Here is a 15,401-nt window from a genome sequence, read left to right as displayed (position 1 = left end):
TACCCTCCAGTTCCATCCACGTAGTTGCAAATGTCAAGATTTCATTCTTTTTGATTGCTGAGTAATACTCCATTGTATATATACCACCTCTTCTTTATCCATTCATCCATCGATGGACATTTGGGCTCTTTCCATACTTTGGTTATTGTTGATAGTGCTGTTATAAACATGGGGATGCATGTGTCCCTTTGAAACAGCACACCTGTATCCCTTGGATAAATGCCTAGTAGTGCAATTGCTGGGTCGTCGGGTAGTTCTATTTTTAGTTTTTTGAGGAACCGCCATACTGTTTTTCAGAGTGGCTGCACCAGCTTGCATTCCCAATTATTGTATGTATTATTAACAATTGATATTTCTGTTTCTTAATTAAGAAATTAAATAAGGAACAAAAATATGGTGTTTGTTTATCAAAGCAGTACCTTGATTGCTCTGGTTTCCCCATGGGTCTTTGAGGAAAAACTGTTTACTTTTTTTTTTAAGTTTTTATATAAATTCCAGTTAGTTAACATACAACGCAGTGTTAGTTTTAGGTGTAGAATCTGGTGATGCAACACTTCAATACAACACCCTAGACTCATCACAGCAAGTGCCCTCCTTAATCCCCATGTTTACTTTATTGATATAAAATAGTGTTGTGCTCTAAAATAGTTCACATGATTTCCAAGATCCCTGAAAAGGAGCCATTATTATAAGCACCGGGAAAATATGACTCATGATAATCCTTGGATTAGACTGTTGGACAATTAAAAAATGTTTCAAACAACTGAGAAAATGAAAACCTTAAGAGAATTCTGGAAATGATGCAAAAATGGGAAGACTTTACAAAAAAAACCCAAAAACATTGCAGCTGTAACAAGTAACAGGATGTGACAGGGATCTGGCACAGCAAGGCAGAGTACAAAAATGACTTGCCTAAAGCTTTAAATTTCATATCATGGCCTTCAAAGGACCCACGTGATTAGTGCTAAGTAGACAAATAATTAAGTGCAGTTGGAAGACTAATGGGAAACTTTCTATTCAACAGTTTTGTTTTGTTTTGTTTTGTTTTGTTTTGTTTTGTTTTGTTTTAGAGATGGAGCGTGAGCAGGGGTGGGAGGGGCAGAAGGAGAGTGAGAGAATGTCAAGCGGTCTCCATGCCCAGACTGGTGCCCATCTCAAGGCTAGAATAACCTGGCAAAACAGGTAACCGATGGTAATACATAGTCCATATTGTCTCAATTCATTTGCAGTCAGAATGCAAAAGGCTCATGTCAGGCATAAATGCATAAATATTTTCCTCTTGGGTAAACTGAATTCGTATTTTACACCAGATAACTGTATAATGAAATGCCAAGTGTGTATATTTTAAGAACAATGAATTTTATCCATTGACTAGAAGTATTGATTTGCAATTAACACAAATAAAATGCTTACACAATAGAGAGAGAACTTTTCTGTTGTGGATCTTACTGAATTTAAAGTCCTTTTGTTCTGCTGGGCATCTTGATAGTTTGGTATGGACAAAGATGGGAAGCTGTGTTTTGGGAAGGAGCTAGAGAAAGGCAAATTATTCTGTAAAATCAAGTGGGACAAGTATGGAGTGCCTGGAGGGCAATCTGGGGTGGGGGTGATGTGGAGAGGCAAAGGGGATGAAAGATGGAAAGACAAGCCAGTGAAATGGAGCTAGGCCAGGGTGCTGCATGGGCTAACATACCTGGGGACTGTTACCAGTGATGGGGTGCCCCACAGAGCTCTGTAGGGCATGGATAGCTGATAAGGAATTTATAAGTTCTTTACATTTCTGTAAGGTATCCCATCATACTGTTGCCCCAAATCTCCAATCAGTTCATAGACAAAGATCTTGCATGAATGATTTTGTGTCAGTAAGCTGAAGAAGGAGTGACTCCTGAGTTTTGCACTGACAGGGCACGGAAGTGAACCAGGCACTGTTGTGTGTGAGCTGACGAGGGGATCCCCCAAATGAACCACTCATTGGTAGCAGGAGTCAGAGCCATAGGAATCCTGGGGAGGCTACCTTGGAGACCTGAGAGATGCCTAGGGGTGTTTCAACCAATCCATCTAAATTGGGCTACACTTATGGAGGAAATCAATAGGAGAATTTATGGCTCAAAAAATAAACACTGGAATCCTATCATTGATATAGCATTCATTCATTCAAATGGCATAAAACATGGAAGTGGACCCATCATCTAGTTCCACAAAGTCACGTGAATCGCCATGACATGATTAAATGAAAACAAAACAAAACAAAACACAAACCCAGGATCCACAACTGTCTATAGCATGAGCTAATGAAAACTTTTTACTTGTACATCTTGAAGAAGACCAGAAGGATCTCTTCCAGATTTTTGATAATTTTAATAGTGATTATATATTGGGGATGGAATTTTATTTTTTAAATTTTTTTTAATGTTTATTTTTATTTTTGAGAGAGAGCAAGCAGAAGCAGGAGAGGGCAGAGAGTGAGGGAGACAGAAGCAGGCTCTGGGCTCTGAGCTGTTAGCACAGAGCCCGATGCGGGGCTCAAACCCATGAACTGTGGGATCATGACTTGAGCTGAAGTCAGAAGCTTAACCAACTGAGCCACCCAGGTGCCCCTGGATTTTTTTTTTAATTTTTGTATTTTTTCAAAACTTCATTAACTGAACATGTTTTAATTTTATAATCAGAAAAAACCAGAAAATAAACCTGACATTTTAGAAACCATATTATAGGTTAAAAAATTTTTTTTACGTTTGTTTATTTTGAGAGGAATAGAGACAGCACAAGTCAGGGAGGGGCAGAGAGAGAGAGAGGGAGAGAGAGAAAAATCTCTTGGAGACCCAACCAGGGCTCAAACCCACGGAAGCCACAAGGTTATGATGTGAGCCGAAACTCAGAATTGAGCCACCCAGGCGTCCTATTATAAGTTAAAATTTGTTCCTGCTGCATTGAGTAAATGGAAAAAAGATCTCTATTCTTTAAAAATAGAAGAAAAAGTACAGTTATTACATGTGAAGAAAGTAGCTTTATATTCATTATTTATGTATATATGTAGGTATTTCATGTTTAACGTTTGTGGCTTTATTCCATTTTTAAAAAGACTATGTCAGAGATCAGGCTATTATATTACAGGGAAACTACAGGGATTAATAAGGAGTCCATTTATATGTGATTGCCAATTAACAAACAAAAATCTCGGCTTTGGAGGACAGGAGTTCTAAAAATGAGAGCAAGATGGTCTTCAGGATCTTTCCAGCAAGCATCAAAAACATAGTTATGCTGGTGGCAGTGAAAACCTGGCTTACTTAAATTTTGAGCTATGAGGAAGCTGAGCAAGAGTTGAGATTTGGGAGGATCTAAATTCCATGGAAGGCAGAAAATGTTTCACGGGGAAAAAAAGACAATCTGTAGCGTGGATGGCTGATTCCACCCTGAAGCAGGGGCATTTTTAAAGAAGACTTATAACTTATGGGTTCGTACAGATACTAGGAAGGGCATAGCTTAATTTACATGTGAGAGCTCAATATGATCTACAAACCTCTAAAGAAGAGGCGGGGGAGGGGAAGCAAATGGCCCTGGAAATGTCTGATGAATATTTTCCCCACCTGAATCTGGAGCACTGCTAAGTCAGCATCCAGGGCCTTCTTGGTTGGCAGTAATTTCTGGGTCACATGAATCTGTCTTTGCTTCTCGGCAATCTTCAGTTTCAGGAATCGGATCTTTTCTTCCAGGACATGTATTTCAATTTCTCCATTTAGCTTCATCTTTTCTTGGATATTTATTTTTTCATAGAAGATGCACACTTCCTCTTCCCGCTCTATCAGCTGAACGCCACTATGGCCAAAAGGAGAGGCAGAGCAGGCTAAGAGGATGTTGAGGTCACTTAGTCATGGTGGTTCCCCCTGGATTTGGGCACCAAATACACATCGACATTATATAATTCCAGAAGGCAAAAGATATTCACTGTTGGCTTTCTAGTTAAACTCCACACTTTTAATTTTCCTGGGGATGGGAAAGGGAGGACTGTTTAGCATCTTGACTCTGAGCTAACCGTGCAGTTGGCTGGTCACGGTATCTCTGCAAATCCCAAAGGTTTTCCTGGGGTGGGAAAAAAATGTCATTCCCCATGCATGAACAAAGTAATCTCATAATCTGATTTTCTGCAGACCCTTTTCTTGGGCCAGACTTGCCAACTGAGCTCTGGGCCAGAAGTACCCAGGCAGGGGGCCAGCGAATGTGTTTCTGCAGCAATTCTGTGTAACTTGCCAGGCCTATTAGGTTCTTTGAAAGTTGAATATTTCTGATGCAAATTGCCCCATAAATAGGCAAAGTCCTGTCCTTTGTAATCATGCCAGGGGAAAGACCCCTCCATGTGAGGAGAATGTGGGAAAGAAACAAAGTAAGAATTTTCTAATTCCAGCCCTACAGGTCTGATCAGGGCCTGGGAACACACTGCTTAACTACTTGTTTTGTGCCAGGAGCCAAATAAGAGGACTTTTTTTTTCTTTCTTTTTTCCCAGAGAAAACACCTGCCAGCTGTTTTGAAAAAGTAGTGTTCTACACACCCTGAAGTTCTTCCCACACTCTGTATATCCATTATCCCAGAGTTCATCTTTAATTGCCTTTATCTCTGTCTCTCTCCCCTCCCTTAAAACATGTATACACATCGTTGTACTTGCTTAATCTTAGCTCTTTGTTTTGTCTCATTTGCCATTCATTGGCTCCTCAGGATCCTCTTACTTTTCTTGACACAAGAAGCCAGGAGCAATGCCATACCACCTGTTTGTACTTTCAGGGTCCAGCACTTAGCACATAACTTCACATGGAGCAGCCCACAATCAAGCCACAATGAACAGAAGATCTGATACCAGATGTAATTACTACAGGGCTCTACAATCTCACATACCACATTTCTCTAGCACAAGCACAGTTACAGTAGCAATTGATTAATGACATAATTGTAGTCTGGAAGAAATAATGCTGTTCTGAAACATCTTACTTGCTGAGAAAATGAGCTGGGAAAATGGCTTAATAAATTTCCTACTAAGACCAAGCCTGTCACAAAAGTGGATACGAGATCCAAAGACTTACTTATGTCAATTATACTGAAATAACTTGATGGTATCCTGAATGGTAGCCTGGGAAAGAACTTTGATCTTTAAGCGGGCAACTTCTCAAACCCTAGTCTTGCCTGTCTCACTTACAAGAACAGAGTTTCTTATTTTCAGGCAAAACACACAGCTGACCCCCTACCCTGCCCCCACAAAAGGCTAATGAAACCTGAATGTCACATGCCCCTCACTACCCACTGTCAAATCCAGATAGAAAAAGGGGCAATATTTGTTTTTTTTAAGCATTTTTTAATGTTTGTTTTTATTTTTGAGAGAGAGAGCGCAAGTGGGGAAGGGGTAGAGGGAGTAGGGACAGAGGGTCTGTAGTGGGCTCAGTGCTGACAGACGCGAGCCCTGTGTGGGGCTCGAACTCACAAACCAGAACCGTGAAATCATGACCCAAGCTCAAGCCAGTCAACCGACTGAACCACCCAGGTGCCCCCAAAAGGGGCAACATTTCTAAGTAGGATCTCTGGGTGTTTCGTTTTTCACACTAGGTTGCTAGTTTTTACCTTTCATTTCGATGCTGAACGGCTTTTTCGTATCTCTTGCGAAGTTGCACCATCTCCTCTTCAATCACTGTGATCATGTTGGCAAGTCTGTCGATGTTATTTAACTGGACTTCCTTCTTCTCCTTCATTGCCTGAAGTTTTGCTACGATTTTGCACACGTCATTTTGCATGCTTTCTCTGATGGTAACATTGTTGGCAAGTTTCAGCATGGAATTTTGTAACTTTCTTTAAAAACAATGGGAAAATGGGTGAGATCATAATTTTCTTTACTTTAAAAACAATGAAGACTTCTGAAACTAGCAACATAGCTCTTGCTTTCAGTATGTCCATTGAAACGACAATAGTGGTACCGTAGTCCCCCCATCCACCGTCTGGCTTTCTGCAGCTTCATTTACCCGCGGTCATCCGTGGTCCGGAAGTAAATGATCCTCCTTCTGACTCTTCAGAAGGTCAATAGCGGCCTAACGCTACGTCGCAACGTCTGCGTCATTCGCCTCGCGTCACGTCATCAGACAGGCGTTTTGTCACCTCACGTCCTCACGAGAAGGGTGAGTACAGTACAATAACATATTTTGAGGCAGAGGGAGAGAGACCACATTTACATAATTGATTACAGTACAGCCGACGCTTGAACAAAACAGGTTTGAACTGCATGGGTCCACTTATATGTGATTTAAAAAAATAAATAAATACAGTACAATACTGTAAATGTATTTTCTCTTTTTTATGATTTAAAAAACAATTTTTTTTTAACGTTTCTTTTTGAGAGACAGAGAGCATGAGTGGGGGAGGGCAGAGAGAGAAGGAGACGCAGAATCCGAAGCAGGCTCCAGGCTCGAGCTGTCAGCACAGGGCCTGAAGGGGGCTGGAAACACCCTCTCCCCCAAATCATGACCTGAGCCGAAGTCAGACGCTTAACCGACTGAGCCACCCAGGTGCCCCTTTTTTATGATTTTCTTAACATTTTCTTTTCTCCAGCTTACCTTATTGTAAGAATACGGTATATAATACATGTACCATACATAATATTTGTTAATCAAATGTTACTGGTAAGGTGTCCAGTCAACAGTAGGCTCTTAGTAGTTAAGTTTGGGGGGGGAGTTAAAAGTTATATGCAGATTTTCAACTGTGCAGGGGGTGCCCCCCGCCCCAACCTGTGTTGTTCAAGGGTCAACTGTATATTGCTACAATTGTTCTATTTTATTAGTAATTATACTCATCTCTTACTGTGCCTAATTTATAAGTTAAACTTTATCAAAGGCATGTAAATATAGGAAAAAAACACAAAATATATAGGGTTCAGTACTATCTGTAGTTTCAGACCTCCACTGGGGGTTTGGAATGTATCCTTCAAGGATAAGGGGGAACTACTCTGGTAGTAATAATGTTTACTACTATAATTATTATTACTGTAGTAATAATGATATTCATTATATGATACTCTTCAGGAGTTTCTATAGTTCCTCCCTCCCACCTTGGATTAGGACACCTTTTCTTTTGTGCCCCAAGCCTCTGCTGCCCCACTTTGCCAAATCAAAAGACTAAAGGAATTCATTTAATGCTCTGTTGAGTCTAGAAAGCTGTCTTTTTTATTTTTTAATATGAAATTTATTGTCAAATTGGTTTCCATACAACACCCAGTGCTCATTCCAACAGGTGCCCTCCTCAGTACCCATCACCCACCCCCCCATCAACCCTCAGTTTATTCTCAGTTTTTAAGAGTCTCTTATGGTTTGGCTCCCTCCCTCTCTAGCCTTTTTTTTTTTCCTTCCCCTCCCCCACAGTCTTCTGTTAAGTTTCTCAGGATCCATGTAAGAGTGAAAAAATATGGTATCTGTCTTTCTCTGTATGACTTACTTCACTTAGCATAACACTCTCCAGTTCCATCCACGTTGCTGCAAAAGCTAAATTATGGAGAAAGCTATCTGTCTTAATCACTCCACTATACTGCCTTCTCCAAGCACATTAGATGCTTCAAATCTATAACCAGGGAAAGCTGGTTGATGAGCATTTGATTGTCTTCCAAATTTGAATGCAAATGATCAAATTTGTGTTTTTCTTTCTAATTTGGTAAATGAAAATAAATAGTGTAAACATAGTGTTTTATTCACTTAAAAATATGGCTATCAGACAGTAGAAGCATAACGAATCACATTCAGATGCTTAGTCTGTCATCTGTAAAGCATCTTTGAGCAAGGGCTCTTACAGCTTTGTAAGACTATTATCTTCTACTTTTTACTTTATTCTACTTTATTATCTACTTTATTATCCACAGGGTATTTTAGAGTTCAATGAATCAGAAGAGAAACTTTTGAAAAGACAATAGTTATTATTACACTTACCTTTCTTGAGTAACTGCACTATTTCTTAAAATTTCCAGTTCATTTAATGACATTTTATGCCTTTCTTTTATTTCATTTACTTTCTGGTGAGCTTTGTGAAGTAAGTTAACAAATTTGTTTCTCTCATTTCGAACAGTGTCATACAGTTTAGCAAACTCTCTGAGTCTGTGGAAACACAAGTGTTTTTGAAACTCATGAAATAAAATTCATTTTTTGCCCATCTAACAAGATAAATCGTCATGTAATTCTTTTACCTCCGATGAATTTCACGTTTTTTCTTCTTGTGTATCCTGATTTCAAGATCCTTTGCTTTGATCTCCTTAACAATATTGCTATATTTTTGCTGAAATATGAAAATTATGTGTGAAATTAAGAAAAAAAAAAAGCTCAGCACCACTAACATGAATACTCCCAGCTGCACCTGATCTCATTCCTGGCCATTAAGGAGAATTATATCTTAGCCAGCTGGGTTGTGCAGTTTGGGGTGGGGGTAGGGGAACTGTAAGGGAGAGATCTGAAAATTGCCTGGCCAGCTGAACTGAATTAATTAAGGACAAGAAAGAAGGAGAGAATAGAGCAAGAAAAAAGCCTATATGAGTTGTCTTTGAGGAAAAGTTTGGGAAGCTTTTAAGAGAGCGCAGGAGTGAGTATGGACATCACAGCCGGGCTGGTAAGTGAAGAGTTTGTGAAAGATAGTTGAAGGAAGATGATTTGTAGTCAGTTTTGACACATGTTAGAAATGGAACCCCCTGTGGTATTTTGTGAGAAACAGAAGCCATGATTTTCAAGCGCTTTTCCGAGGAGAATGCCATCCCGTGTCAATGCTTGCTCAGAATGAAGGTTGCCCTCAGAAACAGCCAACATCTGGGTCACAGGGTAAATTCAGGTATTCTCTTTTTGTAATGTGTCATATCATATTCGTTTTTAACAGGGAACCTGTGAACATAATCCCTTTGCGGAATACAATGATTGTCATGTTAGAGTGTTAGCTAGCATGACAGGAGAGTTGTTTTTGTCATTGGTTTCATTGCTCTTTTGTTGGCGATGTTGCACTGGGTCAGCTCTGCTAGTTTGTTGGGAGCCCAGGAAAGTCATGGGGTGGAGTAGTAACTAAGGGAGTTCTCGCATTGGTTTAAACAACGCTGGCTTGGTGAACCTGGGAGGCACGGGTGGGGGGGTGGGGAGCAGTTTAATGCTACCGCTGTTGACTTGTTCTTGGACACATCTCACCATGTGAGATGGTGGGGAATCACAGAGATCTGCCCACTATGTCAGGCCTGTCCCCGGGAGGCACCCACCTTTTTCTTACTGAAATCGTCATGTGCTCGAATCCTCTGCTGATTGCCACTGACGCAGTTCATTTTTCCTCTAGATTGCTGACTACTGCTTATTAAATCCTGAAACTATTTTTCAGTACGTGATTGAGTCTTGTTTGGGGAAACTGTATAGTCAAACTCAAGGAGACAATTACAGCTTTCTAATGAACAGTATGTGAAATTGAGGTTATCCTGAACTTGTATAGTAATTAATGGATGGTTACAAAAATGCAATTACCTGAGCTTTCAGGAAATCCTTGGATTTTTGCTCCTTCTCATCAATTTTGATTTGAGTCATACGGACAAGGTTGAAGGCAAGTTCTCGCATGTTTTCCTGCTCCTTTAAAAGCTTGTTTTCTTCTGCAAGTTGCTGTTCCACTAACTTGGACTCAGCTTCTGATAGGATTTTCTTTTGAAAAACACCATATATTATAACTGATTTGTTTGAAGAAACACACTAGGGCCAGTATCTTAACATTTTTTTAATTTCCTATGTAGAAGTTAGTTTGCTAGAACATAAAACAAAGTAACTCGACTGCTTTAGCTCCAAGTATTTTATCTTAGGAAAGAATGCGCAAGTACTAGCATTTTAATGTGATAGAAGTTTTTCTTAACCAGACTTTGTTTTCAAGTAACTTGAAGAAAAAGAAGAGACATAAAATCATGTTTTAAAATACTTTAACAGTAGCTTGAATAAACAAAATTTGAAAATTTAAAATTAGACATTGGTGAAATAAAACATTTATTGCTTATTTTTAATCCGATTATATAATCAGTAGCCCTTTTATTTTAAAATCTCATGCATTTGTATAATTTTGTTTGTTCAAACACATCCTTTTTCTCCTGTTTAACGTGGGGTTCAAGTAGACCCTGAGATGAAGAAACAGACCCACATTAAATAGGATCATACTATATTTGATGACTCTCCTATTGATGAAGTTTTGTGGAGCACAGTTAAAAACACCACAACTTCGTATTAATCACCCTTAGATAGAAGCTTAGATAAGAGTCGATATTGACCTGTTGAGCCAAATTCCTCTTAGCCACTTCAACTTCCTTGTGGAGTTCTCTCCTTCTCTCAGATAATGTAGAATCATCTTTAGGGATAGCTTCCATCTGGAAATAAAAATGTAAAACCACTATTTACACAAGAAAGAAATCTTCAATGTCATGTAGTCAACTCCACTGTGTACCTTTTGCAAATGGTGGGCAAATTATTATGCTGAATATTCTTTATGAAGTCATGGTAAACTAAAATATGAAAACCTGCCAAAAATCTATAATTCACAAATTGCAAATATTTCTCCTTCATTTGGAAATAAATCTTGCTAATAATAGCTGCTAACAATTATAGAGCATTGATAATGTGTCAGGAGAGGTTCTAAGTGCTTATGTGTATGGTCATATTTAATCCTCACAATAAACCCTATGAGGTAGATAATATTATTCTCTCTAATTGTACAGATGAAGAGAAGGAGGAACAAAGACATTTAAGCAACTTGCCTCAGTGATACAGGTGCAAACCCAGGAGGATAGACTCAGAGTCCATGAATCTAACACTGTATTTTACTGCTTCACTAACTCATAACTCAGCACTTTGGAAACAGGCATGTTCAAGTGATATTTATCATACTTATAAAATATAAATGTTTATGAAATCTTATAGATTAAAAAAATTGGAGCCATTTAGGGGCACCTGGGTGTCTCAGTCGGTTAAGTGTACGACTTTTGATTTTAGCTCATGTCCCAATCTTGTGGTTTGTGGGATCGAGCCCCATGTTAGGCTCTGTGCTGACAGTGTGGAGCCTGCTTGGGATTTTCTCTCTCCCTCTCTTTCTGTTCCTCCCCTGCTCGTGCACATGCACTCTCTCTCTAAATAAATAAACCTAAAAGAAAATAGGAACCATTTATTAATCTAGTAAGAATACTTGGCTACTCAATATGTAGTAATTTGATGAGTAGCTGGAAAAAAGTTCTTACCCAAAAGAAAAGCCTCTTACATTTTTTTTGTTGATACCTGAAATTCCACCATTACATTTCTATTGTATTGGCTTGTGCTTTTGTCCTCTGCTAAAGAATTTCAGGAGAAAGTAACATTTCATTCTATCAGTTTTTGCTGCCTTTTAGGAATGATATTGTCAGATTCTTTATGATGGAGAAGAAAGCAGAGAGGAGGAGGGGGACACACAACAGCTTCTGGGGAAACACCATCCAAAGACAGGAAGGGTTATCTTCAGGTGCTGACAGCATACTTGAGTTAGAGCAGGTTTAGAGTCAGACTTTTATACCAAAAGCACATGACTCCAACTTGATAGTTTATTTCCTATGTAACAGCTCACACTTCTAGGAACTAAGGTGGAATATTGGCTAAAATCTGTACCAAGAGGGAAAGATCATGCTGTTTAGTGATTTAACAGTGTCTTTCTGAGATTTGTGTTGCTCTCTTAAAATAACTAAGTCTTTGGATGTCCCCAAATCCATGAACTTGTGTATCTTCAGTAGCACCTTCTGTACCCCCCCCAATGCCCAAGATTCCTGCTTCCATCTTACCATGGAGAGCTAGCTACTGAGGAGCACACCCTGGATTAGAAAGACGAGACATGGTCTTGTGAAATCCATATAACAATACACAGAATTTGTGATTTTGAGGAGCAGGTAAATGCTATATCAGGTCAGGAAAGGGACAGCTCAAAGTAGACTTGAATAATCAGGGAAGATTTTATGGACGAGTTAAGAAGTCAGATGGAAAGAGTTTGATTTCTCCTTCTGGAAAGTAGAGTTCTTTCTTTCAGAGGAAGGCCAGCAAGTGTCCCAGTTCCTGTGTACTTCTCTGCCACAGGTGCCCAGAAGCAGGCTACTCCAAATGCTTGGCTCCCAAGTGTAGACAAATCTGTGTATGAATGCTAGCTGGGATGAAGAAACCTTACAAGGTCTTTTCAGAAGATATGATGAGGGCACACTCACTAGCTTCTCTTGTCAATTAAAGCCCCTAATGAACTTTCCTGGTTTCAGGTCTCAGACATTTAGGTTACAAATGTCTGAGTGTTTTGAATTACAAACAATACTGCAATGAATTGTATTTATTTTTGGATTCTGGCTAGCTGCTTCTCTGATACTTTTCTTAAGTCTCCATAAACCTAACCCTCAAGTTTGAGACAGGAATTAAGGATGCTTGGTTTGTGGGAGAAGTATCAAGGTGGGCCATTGGTAGCTTAGCCAATATCCACCCTCTTCTTTGACCTTACTAATAAAACCCCAGTGTTCATAGCTGCAATGTATCCTGGATTCCTTAGACTCTTTTGTAGCTGGGGGTGACCAGGATATGTCAGTGAAATGTAAATGGAAGTCTGCTGGATGGGACCCCTGGGACAGTGATTGTTTTCCTGCTAAAAACACCACCTCAACCAAGGGAGCTGCCATATGCCTTTTATTCTTTGCCCTTCCCCATGTTTGTTTGATCTTATGCCTAAAGGTGGAATGGCTGTCTTTTGACCTTCAAAACAAAATATACACATTAAGGGTGACAGAAAAAAGAGCTAAGAGGATCTTGGGCCTACCTCTGGACTTTTTATTATGTGAATAAAACAGTCCCTTATTTAGTTAAGTCACTATAATTGAGTTTCTGTTACTTCTGGCAGCCAAATTGATTCTAGCTATATTCTAGTTATGTACTAATACTGGGGTGACTTGAGATATTTACCACTACATTTGAGCCTCAGATTGCATATATCAGCAGGTTTTGTAAGCTTATTTATTTTAGTTCTATGTTTGGGTTTTTATAGAGTAGCATTTCACACTTAGAAAAAAAATGTGTTCATTGTAACCAAACAAAACAAAGTGTTTAAAGTAAGAAATTAAACACCTGCTCCCTACCTTTCCTTCAAATACTACTCCCCACAAGTCATGGTTAATAGTTTAGTGTCTGTTCTTCCAGACATTTTCAGTGCATGAACAAACATCAGTAACCTTCATAAAAGTTAAGAAGTTAGACATGATCCTGTTGCAGTAAACATCCCAATTATTTGATATCAAAAGAACCTCAGTTTCTTTAAAGCTTTGATATTTTCCTAAAATATTTCAAACTTTCACGAGGTTTGTGGCTTGACTTTCTAGAGTCTCTACAGTCAAAGCAATAGGAGAATCAAACAACTCTCTCTAGGGGGAAAATGAAGTCTGAAGAGTAGCGGGAACTCTTCATACTTACCTTTTATCTCCTTCCTTTTTGGACTGTGTGCAAGGCTGAAATGTTCACTCAGTCTGGGAGTGACTATTTTCAAGTGCTGCCAGCCAGCGTAGGACTGTGGCCAGGCTAATTATAAGTCATGAGGTCAAAGAGGAACATAGTCTCTCATGGAAACAAACTGCACTAGGGCAAAACCAGATTTTTCTCAAAACCAACGAAGGAAGAAGATTTTATTTTATTTTTTAATGTTTATTTATTTTTAAGAGAGAAAGAGAGAGACCAAGTGAGAGCAACAGAGGGGCAGAGAGAGAGGAAGACACAGAATCCAAAGCATGCTCCAGGCTCTGAGCTGTCAGCACAGAGCCCAAAGTGGGGCTCGAACTCATGGACCATGAGATTGTGTACTGAGCCAAAGTCGGACACTTAACCTACTGAGCCACCCAGGCGCCCCAAGAGGATTTTAAAATACGTTTTCATTTCTGTTCATTTTATATTCAGTGGGTGCTATTTTGTGAATTTAATAGCTAGAGGTGTCCTACTATAAAAAGCTTTTATTTATTAAAATGTGAACAATGTGTGAGCATTCTATTGCAATCTCCCATTTGGTCAAGGCCATTCCTTATATATATTTGTGTCCAGCCAGATTAACCTGTAGTGGCAAGCCTTATCATCAGAAATAGCTCCCAACTAGCTTTATTGTGCCTTACTCTTAAATATAAGGAGATAGCACAGGGTCTGTGTTTGCCCAAAGTTCCAACTTAGCCGTCATAATGTGCTAGGACCTGGGCTAAGATGGAATAGCTTGTAGTAGACCAATGCTCCTAACAAGAATAACTTGAAAAGTTGGATTAAAAAAATATGTTTGAAGGTGTAAGAGTTGCAAAGGCAAACAGAGTTAAAGTCTTCAAAGGTTCTACCTAGCACTGTCTGGAAAGTAGCAAATTATTACTTTATATGGACTCTAATTAAAATCAAGGATGAATGTTGTAATCTTTAGGCTAATGGGTGGGAAGAGAATACAGAACTAACTAAAGCATATCTAAAATGGGGGAAATAGGACAATTGAAAGTAGAAGTGGAACAGCTCATTTTTTTTTTTTTTGATTCATCCAAAAGAAAGATATATAGGAGGGAAAATGGAACATAAAAGAAATGGGACAAAGAGAAAGCAATAGTAATATGGTGGGCAAAAACCCAAGTAGATCCATACTTACATGAAATGTTTTTGGACTGAATACAAGAACTAAAAGGTAAAAATTTTCAGACCAGATATTAAAAAGTATGTGCTGCATATAAAGGACACATCTAAGTAAGGACACAGAAAGAGTAAGAGTAAATGGATGGAAAAGGAAATAATAGGCAAAATCTAACCAAAAAAAGCTAGTATAACTTATAATGTCCTAATATCAAAGGCAAAAAGCATTTCTAAAGAGATTTCACAGTGATAAAAAGAATTAATCTACTTGCTAGAACTGTAATAAAAATATTAGAAGTATATGAGAAACAAAAAAAATAAACAATTTTAAAAAAAAGTATGAGAAACATAAATAACTGTTCTCTTTGTTTTGCAAAAGTGTAAAAAGCATATTTTGCCCCACTGAGATAGGGGAAAAAAAAAAAAAAAAGGTTTGTGAATGCCATTTGTAACACTCCTAACCCTAACCAGTTTTGTCCACACCTTGCTAAAGATTAGCGTTTCAGTCAGAATAAGTTAGGTTATGCTACAGAAATAAACAACCCCCAACTATCATGGCTCCAAACCATGAAGTCTTATTTTTTGCTCTGACAAAGCCTATGGACAGTCAAGATGATTGTTCAAGACCACAGTTTAAAAAAAAAATTTAATGTTTATTTTTGAGAGAGAGAGCATGAGCAGGGAAGGGGCAGAGAGAGAGAGAGAGAGAGAGAGAGAGAGTCACAGAACCCAAAGGAGGCTCCAGGCTCCGAGCTGCCAGC

General features: G+C 38.9%; 2 protein-coding genes across 3 annotated transcripts in view; one reads left to right on the top strand and one right to left on the bottom strand.

The window, feature by feature from the left end:
• The window catches only part of CCDC146 (coiled-coil domain containing 146), a 114,445-nt gene that overhangs the window by 8,333 nt on the left and 90,711 nt on the right, over positions 1 to 15,401 (bottom strand). For both annotated transcript variants that reach the window (XM_049642831.1, XM_049642832.1), the window contains 6 exons: positions 10,284 to 10,379; positions 9,502 to 9,672; positions 8,202 to 8,290; positions 7,948 to 8,112; positions 5,606 to 5,830; positions 3,588 to 3,816 (listed from right to left, as the gene is read on the bottom strand). In XM_049642831.1, the coding sequence (XP_049498788.1) occupies positions 3,588 to 3,816; positions 5,606 to 5,830; positions 7,948 to 8,112; positions 8,202 to 8,290; positions 9,502 to 9,672; positions 10,284 to 10,379 (975 nt within the window). The remainder of the gene's footprint in view (positions 1 to 3,587; positions 3,817 to 5,605; positions 5,831 to 7,947; positions 8,113 to 8,201; positions 8,291 to 9,501; positions 9,673 to 10,283; positions 10,380 to 15,401) is intronic.
• GSAP (gamma-secretase activating protein) overlaps positions 1 to 15,401 on the top strand; it is a 158,891-nt gene that overhangs the window by 100,415 nt on the left and 43,075 nt on the right. The window lies entirely within an intron of this gene.

The sequence above is a fragment of the Panthera uncia genome, chromosome A2 (genome assembly GCF_023721935.1).
Source record: "Panthera uncia isolate 11264 chromosome A2, Puncia_PCG_1.0, whole genome shotgun sequence".
NCBI lineage: Eukaryota > Metazoa > Chordata > Mammalia > Carnivora > Felidae > Panthera > Panthera uncia.
This window is presented reverse-complemented; position numbering and strand designations above follow the sequence as displayed.